Source organism: Polyodon spathula, chromosome 12 (genome assembly GCF_017654505.1).
Source record: "Polyodon spathula isolate WHYD16114869_AA chromosome 12, ASM1765450v1, whole genome shotgun sequence".
NCBI lineage: Eukaryota > Metazoa > Chordata > Actinopteri > Acipenseriformes > Polyodontidae > Polyodon > Polyodon spathula.
In genome coordinates, this window is record NC_054545.1 from 16,127,590 (window position 1) to 16,146,647 (window position 19,058).

Genomic DNA, 19,058 nt, shown 5'->3' on the forward strand with positions numbered 1-19,058 from the left:
CACTATTATAAAAGGGAAGTGCGCCTTTGACATTAGGTAATTTCTGTATCTGTGAGGAATGCAGACTATTCGTCTTGTTCCGAGCGGGAGCTGCAAGAGGGAAAGCAATGACGTCAATCTTCAAACCTGAAAGTCCTACGCATGCAACAGTACATTGAGGAACACCGTAATAAATAAATACATTAAAATAAATAAAGAAATAAATAAACGTATTAAGAACGTAGCATATCTGTTTTTATTGTGTTTGCTAAGAAAAAAAATAAATAAAACAAACAACATATATTTCTGATAATTAGAATATATTACTTTAATATGTAGGCAATATACCGTTCATTGTCCATGCATATAACATTAGTAAAACTACAGTACGAATTCTACACAATTACCTGTAAGATACGAACTATAAAATAGGACCATGTTTATCTGAAACGGTGTTGCAATCAAACAATGAAAGGTATGGATATCAAACCAAGGGAAACGATATAGAAACTATAAAAAATAATTAAGGGAACGAGAGTGCTGTTAATTATCATTATTATTATTATTATTATTATTATTAAAAATAAAAAAAAAAAAAAAAAAAAAAAAAAAAAACATCACGTCTGACTTGCTGAGTGGAAAGAATCTCCTATTAGTACCCCTTTTCCGTTTTTCTGAACTTCGTGTGAATTCACAACCCCCTCTAGCGGACAACCTGTCATTCAGCAATCAAAGTTACATTTATTATGGAGAAAGGAATACAGTACTGAACGTGAACTGAGTACCCTGTCCCAGTAAACGTGCTGAATTTTATCAAACACGTTATAGATTATTATTATTATTATTATTATTATTATTATTATTATTATTATTATTATTATTATTATTATTATTATTATTTCGTTCTGTCAAGTTATATTTGTGTCTAACAGCATTTGTACATAAATTAAAGTCAGATCACTAGGTTTTTTCCACCTGCGCGCGGACTTTTTCTTGAGACTCTGAAAAATCCTTTATGAAAACGTTTTTATTAAAGTTTTAAGTTTTATATATATATATATATATATATATATATATATATATATATATATATATATATATATATATATATATATATATATATATATATATATATAATTTATGTTTGTTTTTTTTTTTTTTTTAAAGAATCACATTTTGGTCAATTTAAGAGTGAATGTCCAGCAACCTGATGAACAATTTTATTGCCCAATTATTTTACAGGAAGGGTGACTTGGTGGGTTTTTGGTCTATAAAAATAATTGTCTAATTTGGAATTCGAGTTCTGGAATGTGTCTAAATGTTCTTTTTTTTTTTTTTTTTTGCGGCTTGAGTGCATGTCTTTGGAAAACTGTTTTTTTTTTTTTGTTTTTTTTTGTTTTTTTTTTTTCTTGTTGTGAGGTAACTGGATTAACACGACTCTTTTTTCCTGCCAGGCCGTTTCTGATTGGAGCAGACTCGTTCTTAGGAATGTTAGATTGTATTTAAAGGAGGGCAGCCTTGCAGTCCGTATAGTTAGTTTTGAGCATCAGCCTTTAAGCTCTCCAACAGGAGTAACTGCTTTCAGTCTGAAAGGCTTCAGTGAAGGACTTGTTTAATTTGTTTTATTTGTGTTCACTTTTTTTTTTAGAAAGAAAAGGGAACTTTTATAGAACTTTCAAGGACTTGGTCAGTGCTCACAGGATTTTGAACGCTTTTTTCAAGTGGATCTCTCTATAGATAGATAGATAGAGAGATAGATAGATATTTGAATTTCCCCTGGTGTGTGAATATCTCTTCTCTGTACAGGTGGGTTTTTTCTTCTTCTTCTTGGGATTGCTTTACAGATTATGCTGTGATGCATGACTAGCCAAGTCACTCAGTGCAATGCAGAGCGACAGCAAAACTGTTAAAGTAAACGTATTTCAAAAAGGTTGACTTACGCGAATTTAATCAAAAATACGAATACAGCTAAAGAAACGCCAAACAAACACGTTGTGCCCTTTTCAATGTCTATCCAGCAGAGTAATACAACGTAGGTTGACCCTACCTGGGATGGTATGATATATATATTAATACCTTAACTTACAAGACTTATATACTATATTATACGTACTTACTTTGATTTCTATTATCCCTATATATATATATATATATATATATATATATATATATATATATATATATATATATATATGTGACGTTCAGTTCGTATACGGTCTATCTATATATTGATTTTTTTTACATTTCTATATATTGTTCTTTTTTTCTCAGAGAATTACAATGACGTTATCTGAGGGGCTGTTTTTGCTCCTAATGCTGGGCATCGGTGAAGCAAGTCGAGCTGCAGGTGAGAAAAAACATATTTAAACGCGCATCAGGTTGACTCAACTGTAGCACCTGCTGCTTACTAACTGCTACTAAATTCTTCTGCCGCTGTGTACCAAGCTACCCAGAAAAACAAGTGGTATTTCTGAATGAACCGGGTGTTAATGGTTTCTTCGACACTATATCCATTCTTTCTCACTTCATTTTCTGTTCTTTAATATTATTCTCCTTTTTTAATACTATGCCGTGTATCCCTGTTTAGAAACTGGAGAAGACAACAGTGTATTTGACCTATTCGAAATCAGCCGAGTGGCACGGAAAAACAACGGCGTAGCACTCGTGAAAGGACCAGACCCGTACAGCCCCGCTTACAAGATTCTCAACGCGGACCTGATCCCCCCGGTTCCCGAGACCCCCTTCCGGGACCTGCTAGATGCCATTCACGCGGAGAAGGGGTTTCTGTTCCTTGCTACCCTGAAGCAGTCCAAGAGGAGCCGGGGCAGCCTGCTGGCCATTGAGAAGCTCGACGGGTCCGGTCAGGTCTTCGAGATCGTCTCGAACGGCAATGCGGGCACCTTGGATCTGGTTTACACAATGGAGGACAAGCAGCACGTAGTGTCGCTGGAAGATGCGGAGCTAGCGACCGGTAACTGGAAGAACATCACGCTGTTAGTGCAGGAGGACCGGGTACAGCTGTACGTGGGCTGTGATGAGATTGACACAGTCGAGATGGACGCTTCCATCCACAGAATCCTCACCCAGGAGTTGTCTGACACTGCCCGACTCAGGGTGGGAAAAGGAGCGATCAAGGACAAGTTCCAGGTAAGGAAAAGTCCATATATATAGAGAGAAAGTATTTATTTCAGGACTTTGGACAAAAGCCCTTTTTCAGCTGTGTAAAAGGAAAAGAAAACTTTTTTTCTATGTTTAAATAGTATTTATTTATTACCTACTCCACGCTAAGAACACCGCAAACTGGTTAGAAGTCTATACGATGCATTATTATTCGTGTCGTGTGGTATGTTACCTTAAGTGGCAAACAGCGATAGTCTGTTTGGGACAGGACTGGAATTGTAAGCATACAGTACGAATGCTTGAATAACACGATGTTAAACTGAGAGATTGTTCCTCGTTTGTCCACAGGGGGTGCTACAGAACGTACGCTTTGTGTTTGGAACCACTTTGGAAGCAATTCTGAGAAACAAAGGGTGCTCCAGATGTAAGTTAGAAGGAAACTCGTTAATTGTGTTTGATTCACCTTTCGTTTGAAACAAGTACACACTTTAGAAGCACCTGGGTGTGTAGCATATAGTCTAAACACACACATTCATACAAATGCATGAATGCATAGCCACAGACAAATGTATTATATTTTTAAAAATATTATTTGTTTGTTATTAGGGAAGCTGTTTGATCGGGATTGGATGTATAGAGTCTTTCAAACATAGATAAACACCCTTTAATTCATGCTCGGAACTGAAACCGCAACTTAACCACAAACACGTATTAAAGAGGGTAATCACACGGAGACTTGTGGTAGAGCATTACTGTCTGCACTTGATGAAAGCGTTGTTTAGTTAACACATTCGCAGTGGCTGTGGTAGTTCCAATACATTCTAAACTGTTTTTGGCTGCAGACTGCAGTATTGTACCCGTTTAAAGACATTAACAAATGGGTATCGTTTTTACTGCTGATACTATTTACATATTTACTGGTAAATAAATAAAACCGGTTTGTTTTTACTGTTGCAATGTAGAGATACAGGACACGTTTTGACGTTCGTTCTATATTCTTATGCAGCTGTCACTGACACTATCACTTTGGACAACCCCGTTAATGGATCCAGCCCAGCTATCAGAACAGACTACATCGGGCACAAAACAAAAGGTAAATTTCATCATGCTTGTTGGCATTTGGACATATTCGGTAGTATTCATAAATATTATCACCGTGTGTATGATTTTAATTAGTGGATATTCTGTATTTTATTTGACCTATTAAAAAAAATATAGTGACAGATACTGTCGCAATTTCCGTAACAATTAATTCAGCTTTGGGTAGTTGTTAGCTATGCTCATGAGAAGTGGTGGAGGGTGCAGCTAATAATACTTACAACTGTGTCTGTGTTAACTGATCTGAAACCCATAGAGTATTCACAGCACAGGTGCTTATAATATTGTCCCGCCAACAGACATTCAGAATGTGTGCGGTTTCTCCTGTGACGAGCTGGCCAACATGTTCAAGGAGCTGCAGGGTCTCAGAGTCATCGTCACCCAGCTGGTGGATAAAGTGCACAAAGTGGTAAGCGCCCAGACTGCCTTTACTATCAGCACAAAAGCTGCATTAGCAACTAAAACAGAATGCATGGTCTGCACTGCAGATTGTCAGTATAAGCTGATACATCACGTGTACGATGTCTCTTGTTGTAAGATGCAGTTTGGAGGAGAGGACCACAGAGGGACGCTGGGCTGCTCCAACTGTGCAACATGATTTTGATTATAATAGACACCCAACATGAATGTGTTAACTTATTGTAAATCTCGAAAAATTACGATTGTACTTAGGAACTACTATTCATTTATAACAAAAAAAGTGCTGTGTTTAACGCTTCAGCTATAAACAGGATTTACTGAACTTAATAAATAAAATTGAAAAGCCTAAATGCTGATTTATAATATCCAAATAATAAAAAACAAACACACACACACACACACACACACACACATTTAAACTGAAAGGACAGGGCACCAATGTATAGCTGCAATCAGGATGTAAATGTGTTTATAACCCAGTGCCACTGCTGAAAGCAGTTCTGCATTGAGGACGATTTGTAGTGGATTAATAGAAGTTCTGTCCGTGCTTCTTTTTTTTCCCCAGACTGAAGAAAATGAACTCATCCAGAAAACAATTCAAATCCGACCTGGTATCTGCATCCACAATGGCATCTTCCACAACAATAAGGAGGAGTGGACAGTGGACGGCTGCACCGAATGCACCTGCCAGGTATGGTTGAGATAGAGAGCATTTACACTGGCTCCAAATCCCATAATCAGCAACACTGTAGTGTAGGTTTGTGTCTTTGCCTCAGGCACACTTTTAGATGCATCTTATGTATGTATCCCCACACTCTAAGTGCTTGCATATGCCAGAAACAGTGAAAATGCAAATTGGAAATTAAAAATGACCCCTTTGTTCTGTTGAGTTAAACATGACCTCGTCCATTTCCCTAGATGTTACCTAACTTGGCAGCTAGACAAGGCACTCAAGAATTAGCTCTTTAATTAAGAAACTTTACAGTGCAAAACAGCAGCTTAAGTTTCCAGAAGGTTAAAGTGTTGTGGTATGTTTGGCAGCGTTTTCCATTGCTGGTGAATTAGCAGATAAGCCTTGCAGGCTGTCACTGGAGTTTCACCTCGTCGGTAAAAAAAAACCAAACAAGACGTTTGTTTTTTGGGCTTCCCCCTTCACGTTCTGTCTGGTTTACTCTGCCCCCGTCTTGGCGGGCGTCAGCTGCTGTACCAGGACTCAGCAGGAGCCTCAAGTGCAAGCCAAAGATCATTTCTGCACTTCAAAACACTGCAGTTAGTCTCGATAAGACCAGTTTTATAAGAACAATTCAGCTTTCAGGACTTGTGAAGCGTACCTGTACAGTGAGGTTTCTTCTCTCCCGCAGAACTCTGCTACAGTATGCCGCAAGATCTCCTGCCCCCTCATGCCCTGTACCAATGCCACAGTTCCAGATGGAGAGTGTTGCCCTCGCTGCGGCACCCGTAAGTATCTTGTTAAAAGCACAAACGAAAGAGCTGCCTCGTCACCTTGAGTCGTGGGCGCAGTGCCAATTGCTTGGGTCTATAGCTTTTGCTGCTCAGTTCCTCCAGTTAGCTGTTAATGGCACATGTCCAGACTATACTACATCTTCGTAGGATGTGTGTTTTGAATAGGAAGTAGTAGACAGTAGCATTCAACTGCTAGGATTTATAGTAGTTTGAAGGCACATATCAGATCAAATGTAAACAATATTAATAAATAAAACCAAATCTTTCAGTATTTTTTATGATATTTGTAATTGTAGTAATCTTCCACCGTTATCAGCAAATCATTTTCAGTTTTACTAACTAAATAAACCCTGAAACATTTTATTAAACTGCAGCCAGTGCTTAAAAAAAGAATTAACATTTATAAATTAGCCTAAGCTAAGATCCTACCCACTGAAAGAAGCCATTATTTTGCAGCCTGGTTCTTTTTACACCTTTCTGTCTCCTGCCCTATTCGTGTGCAGTAAAAGTAACTGGTTAAGGCGGTGAGGAAAGCTTGTCTGCAGCTTAATTGTACAGCTTAAGGTTTTTTAATCTGGGGAAACGAGCAGCAACAGAAAAAGCTGGCTGTTTAAGTGTCACATACCAAGAGCCAGACGGGAGGCATCTGATTCGACCATCTTCAATTGACTTTATTTTTTGTGGTTATTTGACACTCCTCCCCTAACCTCCATTCAAGTAAAACAATGAGCCCAATAAAGCCAGCGACTAATTGCATTTCCGGGGCTGTGTCATACTCTGTGCAGTTCGCATTCTCTTCTCCGTCAAGTAAAACAAATGCTAAAAATTAGACTTGTGTCAATACACTATAATCGCAATACATAATACGCAGGTCACCATCCAATATGTAGCATGATAAATGGGATGGTTTATGATATGCATAAAAAACATATGTAAGATAAAATGATCACTAATGATGGACGAAAAGTGTAATAAAGCACAGTATAGTATAGGTAAGCATTGTGGTTGCTTGTATAAGGGAAGCTCTGATTCCCTAGTTTCTCACCGTGGAATCGCTTGTGTTTCAAAGCGAGTGACTCTGCAGAGGACGGCTGGTCCCCTTGGTCTGAATGGACTCATTGTTCAGTGACCTGTGGAAGAGGTATCCAGCAGAGGGGCCGCTCCTGTGATCGTATCAGCAGCAGCTGCGAGGGCACCTCCGTGCAGACCCGGGACTGCTACATCCAGGAATGCGACAAGAGATGTGAGTTACCCACCGGAGCACACAGAGAGGTGGCAGATCCTACTCTCAGATCCAGCAGTGCTTTACATGTCATCTTGTCTTCATTCCTTCAGTCAAACAAGATGGACACTGGAGCCACTGGTCCCCGTGGTCATCCTGCTCAGTTTCCTGCGGCGAGGGAGTCATTACCCGAATTCGCCTGTGCAACTCACCCACCCCTCAGATGGGAGGGAAGGACTGTGTGGGAGAGGGCAGGCAGACCGAGAAGTGTGAGAAATCGCCATGTCCAAGTAAGCACAGTGAAGAACAGCAAAGAAAAAAATACAGATGAATACATAATGTTGATGTGAAGCAAACAATGTCAGAATTAGCATACAGAAAAGGTTGACATAAGTCCTATTGGGACACCATTATATTAGTCCCCTGTGGAGTGAGAGGAGCAGACCAGTCAGTAGTCAAGGCATTCATATGGTACAATGGTACTGTACTGCAATGGATTACTTACAGGCTTATTGCCATTGTAGAGCCGCTGGCCGCATTTATATTGAGAAATGTATGGTAAACGTAACATGTTTCCAAAAACAAGCAGAATTAAAATAAAAATGTGTCTAACTAAGCTTAGTGATTAACACTGGCATGTGTGTTTTGCTTTTCTAGTCAATGGTAAATGGGGTCCCTGGTCGATGTGGGATACCTGCACTGTCACCTGCGGAGGAGGGGTTCAGAATCGCAAGCGTCTTTGCAATAACCCACCTGCTAAGTATGGGGGCAAAGACTGCATTGGGGAGCCCAAAGAGTCCCAGCTCTGCAACAAGGACGACTGCCCCGTCGGTGAGTGTGCAACGATCATAGCTATCCAGGCTGCAGTTGTCTGAGTCTTTTTGACAAAGTTACAGATTTTAGTTTTTGTTTAGCTTTTTGAGATCGAATCGGCTAGTCTCGTTAACATTCAGTTCCTTGGGAGAGCCAAGGTTCATTGTTATAGACATAGCTGTGGAAAACTAAGAAAAACAGAACCAGAGAAAGCCCTGTAAACAAGATGTAATTTCTCAGTGCTTTTTAAATCATATTATTATTATACAATTATAAAAATCAAAATCAAAAAACGTTTATTTTAGCTCAAACCCAACCTCAGAAAATAATAAAAACAACAAAAGCCAGAAATTAATGTGCCACTACATTCTTTTCGGAAGAATCTTTAATCACCAAGCCAAAATAAGGTTGTCCAACAACCTTTTGGAAAAACAAGAAAATTGAATGTTCCTCCTTCTAATTATTCTTTGTGAAGCTGCATGTTGGCAGCAGAGAGGCTTGTACTCATGCATGTTTATTCACAGATGGTTGCCTGTCCAACCCTTGCTTCGCTGGGTCCAAGTGCACCAGCTTCCCCGACGGTTCCTGGAAGTGTGGGCCCTGCCCAACTGGCTACCAAGGCAACGGAGTTCAGTGCAAAGATATTGATGAGGTAAGAGGTTTGGGTTTAAGTCAGTTCAGCCAGCCTTCAGGGCACCTCATTGATCTCCGAGCTCGAAAACTAAAACTCCCCGCTCTCCTCTTTCCTCTCAGTGTAAAGAGGTGCCCAACGCTTGCTTCGTGTTTAACGATGTCCACAGATGTGAAAACACAGATCCCGGATACAACTGCCTTCCTTGCCCACCACGCTATTCTGGAGAGCAGCCCTACGGCACAGGAGTGGAGGACGCCACAGCTAAAAAGCAGGCAAGTAATACTATAGAGCAGAAAATTCAGTATAACGGCAGACCTGCAACTACAATTCTAGTGTATATTCCATACACAGTGTTTCTTTGAATGAATTTGCACACGGTGGTGTTTCTTTTAGTGGAGTCCCTTTTGACGTTTTATTGGTCCCATAATTAAAATGTTGATAAATATATGCACGGTGCATGACCTATTTTCAAGTCAATAAGCGATGATTCTGGGACTTGGAAGGAAGGTAAACTGACCTCCTGGGTCTTGTCTGCAGGTCTGCAAGCCTCGTAACCCCTGCAATGACGGAACCCACGACTGCAATACGAACGCCCGCTGTATCTACCTGGGGCACTACACAGATCCCATGTTCCGTTGCGAGTGCAAACCCGGCTATGCTGGGAATGGATACATCTGCGGAGAGGACACCGACCTGGACGGCTGGCCCAACGAGGAGCTTGTGTGTGTGGAAAACGCCACCTACCACTGCAAGAAGGTACGCAGAGAAATACTGCACAGAGTTACATGGAATAATGAGGTCACGTATAGAAGGGCATTATGTTACAATTCGTGTATAAAAGCTTAAGAGCCAGATGGGAAGTATATAGTATATAGTAACTTTACAATACAGTAAAAATTATACAGTCCTGGATGATTTGATTCTTATAAGCAGTTGATTCTTAAAAGTGGACAGATATGATTACAATTAGCGAAAGTGTGCCTCCGCGCATCAGCAGTTTAAATACACTATACAAATGTCAATGGTGCTCAATCACTGAGGACAATACATCAAAACAAATCAAAGAAGTCCTCGTGGATAAGCAGCTTGTTGTATGATCACGATTATGTTTACTCAAGGCTGCAGAATCCTATTTTACTACAGTATACTTGAGAAGCGATCGTCTCGTGAAGATGCCTAGTTTAATTGCTGAGTGGTGTTACATGTAATGGCCTTTGAATTAAAATGACATTACAGTACAGTATTTTATTGTCAGGACTACCAATGCATATAAGCATCTGTGGCTTGTTTTTTTTTTCAGTTGCAATGCAAATGTCACAGTTTTTCATTAAGCGGAGATGCAAAGCTCTGCAACCCCCCTCCCTCTACATGCATATCATACAGTAACAGTGCTGTATTCCATATGTATTCAATGAATATGTATTCACTTTATTAAAACAAACAGGCTAACAGAGAACAAAAAAAAGCCTGCACAGTCACTTGTTTGCTTACTGGATCATTGCATGAGCCACAACCTTGTTAAGCTCCCTTTCAAGGCGATGGAGGAGGTTAAAATCATTGAAGCACTGATGTTTTTTGTCCACAGAAAGCGTCTTTCTTTTTCCTGCCATGTCTATTCTCACGTAAACTGCACGCTGTGTACGTGCCTAATCACGCGAGATGTGATCAAATTAAAATTCAAAAACAGCTTTATTGGCCGTACACGTCATTGCACTTGATACAGTACTGTATTACATGTAGCCAGTTTTCCCCCGAAGTTATTCTTATAAGATTGCTTGATTCTTACAAGCGGATATTTTGGCATGGTTAGTTTAAGAATGATTTTGTCCCAGTAATTTTGATCACTATATGCGGTTGATTCTTATATCAGTAATTCTTATAAATGGAGTGCACTGTAGTAAAAAGCCATTTCACTATTTTTTGCCAAACTTTTTTCTTGTCTCCTCTAATCTTTCCTCCCAGTGTTTGAAGTTTTGAATTACTGGGTCACGTCTAATGATGCAAAATATGACAAAAAAAGCATCTGCACAGAGACATTCCTTCCTGACTCGACAAAATGACTATATTGAGAATAAATGTACTTTTCCCATCTGGTTTAGAATTTTTAGAAAAATGTCCTGTTATCTTCATTAAAAAAAACAAAAAACAAAAAACAAATTTTTTTATAATTCAAGGTTTCTGTCTTCCCCTTTTCCTCTCCAGATCATATGTTTAGATAACTTAAAAGGGACTGTTTACAGAAGATTGGGGTTGAAAAGCTGACTCAGGACTAAATAACAGTGTTTCATTTGCAGGACAACTGCCCAGACCTTCCCAACTCCGGTCAGGAAGATTACGACAAGGACGGAACCGGCGATGCCTGCGATAGCGATGATGATAATGATAACGTCCCAGATGACAGGGTAAGACTTGAAAGGGAATTCGGTGTCAGAAGGCTGAACGATTCACTTAACCTCTCATCTACTGAGAAACACAGCCCCAGGCTGCAGGCCTCTCAGCCTCTGCAAAGCACAGAAGCCCTCAGTGGTAGCGTATAGATGACAACCTGGTGAAACCCAAACCAGATGTTTGTGTTATGAGAGCAAGGCCAGGTTCCCTGGTTCACACTGTGTGCTTTATAACCAGCATGAGTGTAAAGAGGATTTCCCGGGACAGGAAAAAAAAGCACAAGCAAACACTAGCTTCCTCAGATTGAAGCCTTGCATTCCAACACTGAGGTACTACACACACTGCTATTCATAGCCACTTAAACCCAATGAGAACTGCATGGGGAAACACTCAAAATAACATAATTATTAGCAGAGACTGCACGTAAAGATTTAGTTCATTACTTCCCGTTTTCCATTTCAGCTGCTGCGTTTCGAGTCATATGTAAAACCTGCCTTTTTGTTTGTTTTCAGGACAACTGCCAGTTCATCTACAACCCCCGTCAGTATGACTACGACCGTGATGATGTTGGTGATCGCTGTGATAACTGCCCCTACAACCACAACCCTGACCAGGCCGACACCGACAGCAACGGGGAGGGAGATGCATGCGCTGTGGACATCGACGGAGACGGTAAGGGTTTGACTGGATCAGTTAACACCAGAGGACAGAGATTACCCTTAAACTGTACTGTAAGTCACTGGACTAAACCTGTAAAAATGTTCCCAGGCTGGGTGTAAGTAGAGTTACAGGACAGGCACTGTTATGTTAGTATATATAGACATACATCTACATGTCATTCTGTCTCTGCCACATACCAGATTACATAACACTTTGAGAGCATGAAATATTATCTTGGGGAGAGGGATTCCTCCTATTCTCCACAACTCTTCAAATGAAGTCTTATTGAACTTTCTTACTTCACAGGTATTCTGAATGAGAAGGATAACTGCCCCTACGTTTACAATGTTGACCAGAGAGATACAGATTTGGACGGGGTGGGAGATCAGTGCGATAACTGCCCACTGGAGCACAACCCTGACCAGGTACGTCCTTCAGCAATAACGATAAGCAGAAAAGAAAAGCTGCATACCTGAATTCAAAGCTGTGCTCAACACGTCCTATTATATGGATGGATTAGTGGCCACCGTCTGGTGCCTCCACCTGAAGGAATTAATTGTCTCTGTAACAGAAGCAGTATGACCCAAAGAATGTCACACAAAGTATGTTGGTAAAAGACAAGTCTATTAGAGCAGTTCCTAAGTGTTTCCATCACCTTGTCTAGACATCATGCACATACACCCCACTAATAAGGCTTAGTAAGCCGTGCCTACTTACTAAAACTCGCTGCAAGGCTATAATTTAGCTGTGCTGAGCAAAGATTTAGGAGTGCATGCTTTATCACATGTCTTACAGGGCCAGGGGGTCTGAATAAGGGAGGAGTATGGTACAGGAATGCACCAATGATTTCGTATAATGGCACACTCAGTTTCGTTACAAAAATCAAATCACATTCTTTCTTAAGCTCCTAATTATAAACGTACAGGTACACTTGTATGGTCATGCATGCCCTGTCCATAAACTGTGCTTGCGCTGCACACCTGCTGTTATTCAATCCTGCAGACTTGTGCAGCCAAGGTGCTTACTCAAATGAAAAATGAGCAAAAAAATGTCCTCCACCCTCCTTCGTACGGGAACGAATATCTGTGTAGTCCTGCCAGCTGCAAGGACAAGAGCCCTAGCCCGAGGGGCATTGCTGGGATGGTTGTCTGAAGAGCCTAGCCACGCAACAGCAAGCATTTCTCAGTGTTGTTTAATGTGCTCCTCAGTCCGTAAGACTAAAATATTCTCCTTGTCAGTTGAAAATGATTGATGCTTTCAGAATTGGAAACTGCTCTGACATACAAAGTGAATTGAATTTCAGTGACCAATACAAACACACACGGGATGATAATATCTATTATTTTAGGGTATTATTAATACAGTGATAAAAACAGGTCAGATGTATCAGTGTCCCAAAGCTGGAACACCCAGGTGGCATTAGCCGCTGTAAACTGACCCCAGTTTCTTATTGCAATAATAAAGGAAGTATTAATTGTTTAGCTCTTTTGGCCTGCAGCATGACAGGATTGACTCAGATAATTTTACACTTACCACAAATAGAAATTGTGAAAAGAATGTGAGCCTGCTGAACCCAATGTTCAATGTTATAATACTGTTAGTTTTAGGGGAGGAAAGGAAATGCAAAGAATGTCTCTCTGCATATGTTCTGTCTGCGTAACGATGTTGTAGTCCTAAAAAAAAAAAAATAGATGCTGCAATCAAAAGCTTCAATATTGAATCCTTCCGTTGAGTTTGACTTTTTTTAACTTTCTAGAGTTGCAAGAGAACGTCACCATATTAGTTTTTGAATTCCAGAATCTCACCCTGGCTCACGTTTGTTAACTTTTTTGTAGCACTGAATGTCTTATGATTGCGTGTTTAAAGTCCTGGACCTTTCATTGGGTATAGTGGCTTGTGTTTGAGGTAACTTTGCTTGGTTTTCGATCGCAGGTGGATTCTGACTCTGACCGAGTTGGGGACAAGTGTGACAGCAACCAGGACATTGATGAAGATGGACACCAGAACAACCTGGACAACTGTCCCTACATCCCCAACGCCAACCAGGCCGACCACGACAAAGATGGGAAGGGTGATGCCTGCGACCACGATGATGACAATGATGGCATCCCAGACGAGAAAGACAATTGCAGACTGGCCTTCAACCCTGACCAGCTCGACTCTGATGGTGAGGATCGATGGCTTAATAATCAAGGCGATGGTCAGCTGTTAGCATAGAAGATGAAAAAGCAGCTTTATTGAAATATAGTGCTCATGAATGGCACAGACTAGTCAGCCATGGTGCTGGCATTGGGGTTCCATCTTCTTTCACCCCCTGTCTGCCATTGTCTCAAACAGACATTGACATTGTGTTGAGATGTTCACTTCATTAACTTGTTTTTGCGGTTGTTGATTTTTAGGAGATGGACGCGGAGATGTCTGCAAAGATGACTTTGACCAAGATAACGTGCCTGATATCTACGATGTCTGCCCAGAGAACTTTGACATCAGTGAGACAGACTTCCGCAAATTCCAGATGGTACCCTTGGACCCCAAGGGAACCTCCCAGATTGATCCCAACTGGGTGGTGCGGCATCAGGGCAAGGAGCTGGTGCAAACCGTCAACTGCGACCCTGGCATTGCTGTCGGTGAGTCTGACTGAGCACAAGCATCACACACAGCACCGCTGAAGCAGAGATGTTCACTGGGTTTTTAGAACAGTTCCATTGGGGTATCATTAGAACCTCATGCTGGAATGGTCCCAATACAGTACTGCAACCGACAATGTGTATTGTTTCATACCATGTTACCATTCACTCAATGGAAATTCCATTGTATGTTCTTAGACACAGTTTGACACTTCCTGTGACTGACCTAATGGAAGTTGTACTGGATGAAAATATTAATCCCACTTTCCCATTTTCAGGTTTTGATGAATTCAACGCAGTGGATTTCAGCGGCACCTTCTTCATCAACACCGAGCGAGATGACGACTATGCTGGCTTCGTGTTTGGCTACCAGTCTAGCGCTCGCTTCTACGTGGTCATGTGGAAACAGATCACACAGACCTACTGGTCCGACTCTCCCACCAGAGCTCAGGGATACTCAGGGCTGTCCATTAAGGTGGTCAACTCCACCACCGGTCCAGGGGAGCATCTGCGTAACGCACTGTGGCATACGGGCGACACTTCCGGACAGGTAAGAACAACACTGCCCCGGTTTATCAGTAAAAGATCTGTCACTGTAAAATCCACCTTAGATTCCTTTTGTTGTCCCTGTTAAACCACAATTTATATTAATTCTGATAGATTGTTAAAGACCTAAATATTGTGATTGCATGTGCTGCTCTTCCACTTGCTCAGTACGCTGCTAAACACTATGCAGAATATCACTAAATAACGAATGATGATTGAACATATCACTTTGTTGTTATACTTTAGATGGCAGCCATGTTCATTTGCGTAAGAGTTGGCAGTGATCTTTACCCATGTCTTTTTGTCATCAGGTGCGCACCTTGTGGCATGACCCTCGCAATGTTGGATGGAAAGACTTCACAGCCTATAGATGGCACCTTACCCACAGGCCAAAGACTGGGCACATCAGGTGAGTGGCATCGCATCAACGAACATGTTTAGGGCAGTAATGAAATGCTGGATAAATATAAAGCAGTGGAAAGTAAATGTAAGAAAAAGGTTGTTCTACACAAATAGGTGGATTGAATATTGGTTCTTCGTTGCAGAGTCGTGATGTATGAGGGCAAGAGAATAATGGCAGATTCTGGAGCCATCTATGACAAGACCTATGCCGGTGGTCGATTGGGTCTGTTTGTGTTTTCTCAAGAAATGGTTTACTTCTCAGACCTCAAGTATGAATGCAGAGGTAAGGATCATTCTATTTGTTGGTATATCATTTCCCACTGCTGTTTAACATTGGGTATCATTTATATCTATTAAGCTGAAGTAATAGATGCCATGATTCCTGTTTCCCAGTTAAATTAAATATTTATAGCAAATACATAGTATTATCAGTAGCTAGACAATGCTTCACTGAGTTTAAGTTTTGCCTGAATATTTCAGTCGCTTTAGGTTGGGTGTAAAAAGTTTGGCGTTCAAATCACTCCACACTAAACACTGATTATAATTTCATTTTAAAACAAGAGAAACTCATTCTGATATTGCATAGACAGTGTTGCAATGACGCTAATTGATTCTCCCTTTTCTTCTCCTCTTGTTTAGATGCATAATCACAGACGAGAGAGACTGTTTGGATATTGCACCTTTCTATATAAATATATATATATATATTTTTTTTTCAAAATGATTCCTGGGACCATTATTTTCATTACTCTTCCTGCTGCAAAAGACTTGGGTGGATCAGAGCATGTGACCAGCCTCGAGGTGACATGACGTTGGGGGAAGCCAGCTGACTGTCACTACAGCGCTCAGTGTTCTCCTTCGATCAAGGGGAGCTGGATCTCCATCGCTAAACCCTCCGGACCACCCTCCCGCTACACCTGGAAACTAATTAACTTTCTGCAGTTCCCCTTGCACTTCAGAACCTGTCTGTTCGTCTGTCTGGATGGTCCCAAGGAAGGACTCAAGTTTTTTTTTAAATATTTTTAAAGACCAATCTCAGATCTGATGTGGACTAATAAAAAAAAAAGGACAAAATTGTGTAAGTTCTATGAAGAAAGCAATAAGACCTTTTATTTTAGGTTCAGACACCCTGGGGACTTTGTTGTCAGTGAACGATGAATAAAACATGGAGAGACTGTTGGTACTGAAATGTATAGTTGTGGACTTTACATTAACTGAGAATTGTGTGCTAGTTTTTATGAGCTTGTTAGCGTGTCCATCCCCCCCCCCCCCACACCCCCCCCCCATCTTGCCTGCCCGCTAACCCCCCCTCTTCAACAAACCCATTTAGAAACAGTTAGGAATAACCTAATCAAAGCCAGTCAGACCAAACATCTCTCCCGGCCTTGTTGAAAGAAGCAAGTAACAACCCAGACATAGCTGTGACTGACTCAGCTGTAGTGACGTGGCTGACTGCAGATGTACATGTAGCTCAGTGTAGCATGGGGAGTATACTCAGGGTTAAGCCAGACTGCTGCCCTGTCTGCACAGCAACCAGTGTTAGCCCCGGCCCCCATTTTGAAGGAGTTTATATTAGTCAATGGTTAAGAAGATGTGGAACTACAGGGGGCAAAAATAATAGAAATATCCATTTGAAATTGTTTCGGACACCAGTTTTCAATTAAGCCCAATCTGTAAGAGAGTTATTTATATTAGCGCATAGGACACTTTCTTTATGGGGGGGAGGGGTAAAAAAAGAGGCAACAGACATCTATGTGAGGTTTATTGCTAGTCTAGGTGAGACTGCAGTATGTAAGATTGTAAATAAAGTAATTATTTATTAACATTGTTCTATATTGAAGCTTAGAATTCAATTTTTGTCCAGTAGTTGTGTCCTAATTGTTTTGTTTAAAAAGAGGAGCACCCAGCCCTGAGTAGAACTGAAAGGGGGGGGGGCATACTCTTTGAGCATGTCTAAATGTTTTCAGACAGGCCGCGGGGCCTTTAGTAATGCGATGCCTTCATTCTGCTTATTCAGAGAAAAGCAAAGAGTGCCTTCTTTTTCACACATGCCTTTGGCAGTATGTGGGAAGCCTATCATTTATTTTCTGAAAGAAAAAATGTTAAAAAAATTAATTTAAAAAAGAAACTGATAAAGGAACTTTGATGTACAAATATTACCTCATTATTATTGTATGATTGAAACAAAAAATAGAGAGTACCTTTTGGATATAGCAGCAGAACACTTCAATTTACTTAAAAGCTACTGTAGTACAAAATGCTGTACATAGTAAAAAAAATAAAAAATACGAAATATTTTTGCGGATGAAAGAAATGTATCCACGGTAACAGCGTTGAAAACTTGTTTGTTTTCTAATGTTTAGCTTAGAGTATGCCTTTGCTTTTAAAAAAAATAATAAATTATTGTTGCTACTTGTAACAGATAATCTCATAATTGTGTAGATATATGCTATTTAAATAATTTATCAGGAAACGCTACCTGTAGAGTTAAGTGTTTCTGTCTGTATAAACCGTTTGCACACTGACGTGAGGATGTTTTGCTTTTGATTATCTTTTTTGGGGGTTTTCTTTCTATTTTTATTATTAGCGGATGCTTGTTTGTACACATTCCTACCAGTTTTTTTTTACCAAAAAAAAAGAAAAAACGCTGTTTTACTCAACAATCTGTAACATACAAAACAATAAACAGAAAAAAATGTCAACTCTATTACAGGCCTCTATGTACATTACTGAGCTGCTGTGCACTATACTCAAGAATCTGTTCATATTCACTTTCCCATACATTGAATAATGGTTCTAGTCAAGACACATCATTGCAATGGCTAATAATTCCCATCCTATCTTACTACATCTTTTAAAGGCAACAATCATTTTAGTCATGTTGTTTTTTTAAAGTCAAGGATTTTATTTCAATGTTTTAACTGATTAATCAAAGCAACTTTAGTAATACTTCCAAAACAAACTTAAAAACATTAATTAACAGCTTTTAGATATAAGGACAAATCATTTTCATGAAAATGTATTCATTACATTTTAAACTGATTTAGGTGTTTAATAAAAGCACAGGCATATCGTGAAGGTGGTCAAAGATATGTAAGTCACACTACCCATTTATATATACAGGGTTTACCACACCAATGATATGGTGTGTTGATGTGGTAAACTCACTTTCTAATCATCCTGTACCTCTGGTATAAACATTATTATTTAAGTTTTTGAGATAATTAGATTGTGAGGTGTCTATCCATCTGTAAGTTTCACTTACATGTTTGCAAACATCTGGAAAGCTGCTTATCTAATCGTGATGACACTTCTGTCAATGTTTAGCATAAGTTATTGGGAGTGTAAGATTGTGGGTATATATGGAGGTGTTGCTTGCCTTTATTAAGGTTTTCAAACATACATTTAGGGTGAAATACAAGAAGAAAGCAATTTATAGTTTTGAAATTTGAGAGTATGATGATATTCCCTCAAAAGTAATTCCCCTGCGTTATGAACAAACTAGATTGTTACAGGTAATGCCCAAGAAATGGAAAGCCAGGGGCTGATACGTGGTATTTCCGAATACGTTGTGACTGTCAGATGTGGTAACCGGCAGCTGATCATAAACAAAAGCAAAACAGCAATTATCAATTATCATTGAACTGTAATGCAGTAGCAGGGATTAATTCATATGATCTGCAGT

At 40.1% G+C, this 19,058-nt stretch overlaps 1 protein-coding gene across 1 annotated transcript; it reads left to right on the forward strand.

The window, feature by feature from the left end:
* Positions 1-1,503: 1,503 nt before the first annotated feature.
* On the forward strand, positions 1,504-18,080 carry LOC121324992 (thrombospondin-1-like). The gene is made up of 23 exons (XM_041267256.1): positions 1,504-1,785; positions 2,251-2,326; positions 2,567-3,126; positions 3,448-3,523; positions 4,106-4,192; positions 4,497-4,606; positions 5,183-5,308; positions 5,979-6,075; positions 7,151-7,324; positions 7,417-7,593; positions 7,961-8,134; positions 8,641-8,768; positions 8,870-9,022; positions 9,288-9,506; positions 11,045-11,152; positions 11,651-11,810; positions 12,105-12,223; positions 13,731-13,965; positions 14,198-14,425; positions 14,704-14,975; positions 15,283-15,380; positions 15,517-15,656; positions 16,013-18,080. The coding sequence occupies exons 2-23, from the start codon at positions 2,260-2,262 to the stop codon at positions 16,018-16,020; spliced, it is 3,516 nt and encodes a 1,171-aa protein (XP_041123190.1). The 5' UTR covers positions 1,504-1,785; positions 2,251-2,259; the 3' UTR covers positions 16,021-18,080.
* The last annotated feature ends 978 nt before the right edge of the window (positions 18,081-19,058 follow it).

What these genes read in the sequence shown, in the direction of transcription:
- LOC121324992 (XM_041267256.1), top strand. Translation starts at nt 2,260, where the DNA reads ATGACGTTATCTGAGGGGCTGTTTTTGCTCCTAATGCTGGGCATCGGT. An exon ending in AAACAAAGGGTGCTCCAGAT is followed by an intron (nt 3,524 to 4,105) that starts GTAAGTTAGAAG and finishes ATTCTTATGCAG; the next exon opens with CTGTCACTGACACTATCACT. An exon ending in TGTGGACATCGACGGAGACG is followed by an intron (nt 11,811 to 12,104) that starts GTAAGGGTTTGA and finishes CTTACTTCACAG; the next exon opens with GTATTCTGAATGAGAAGGAT.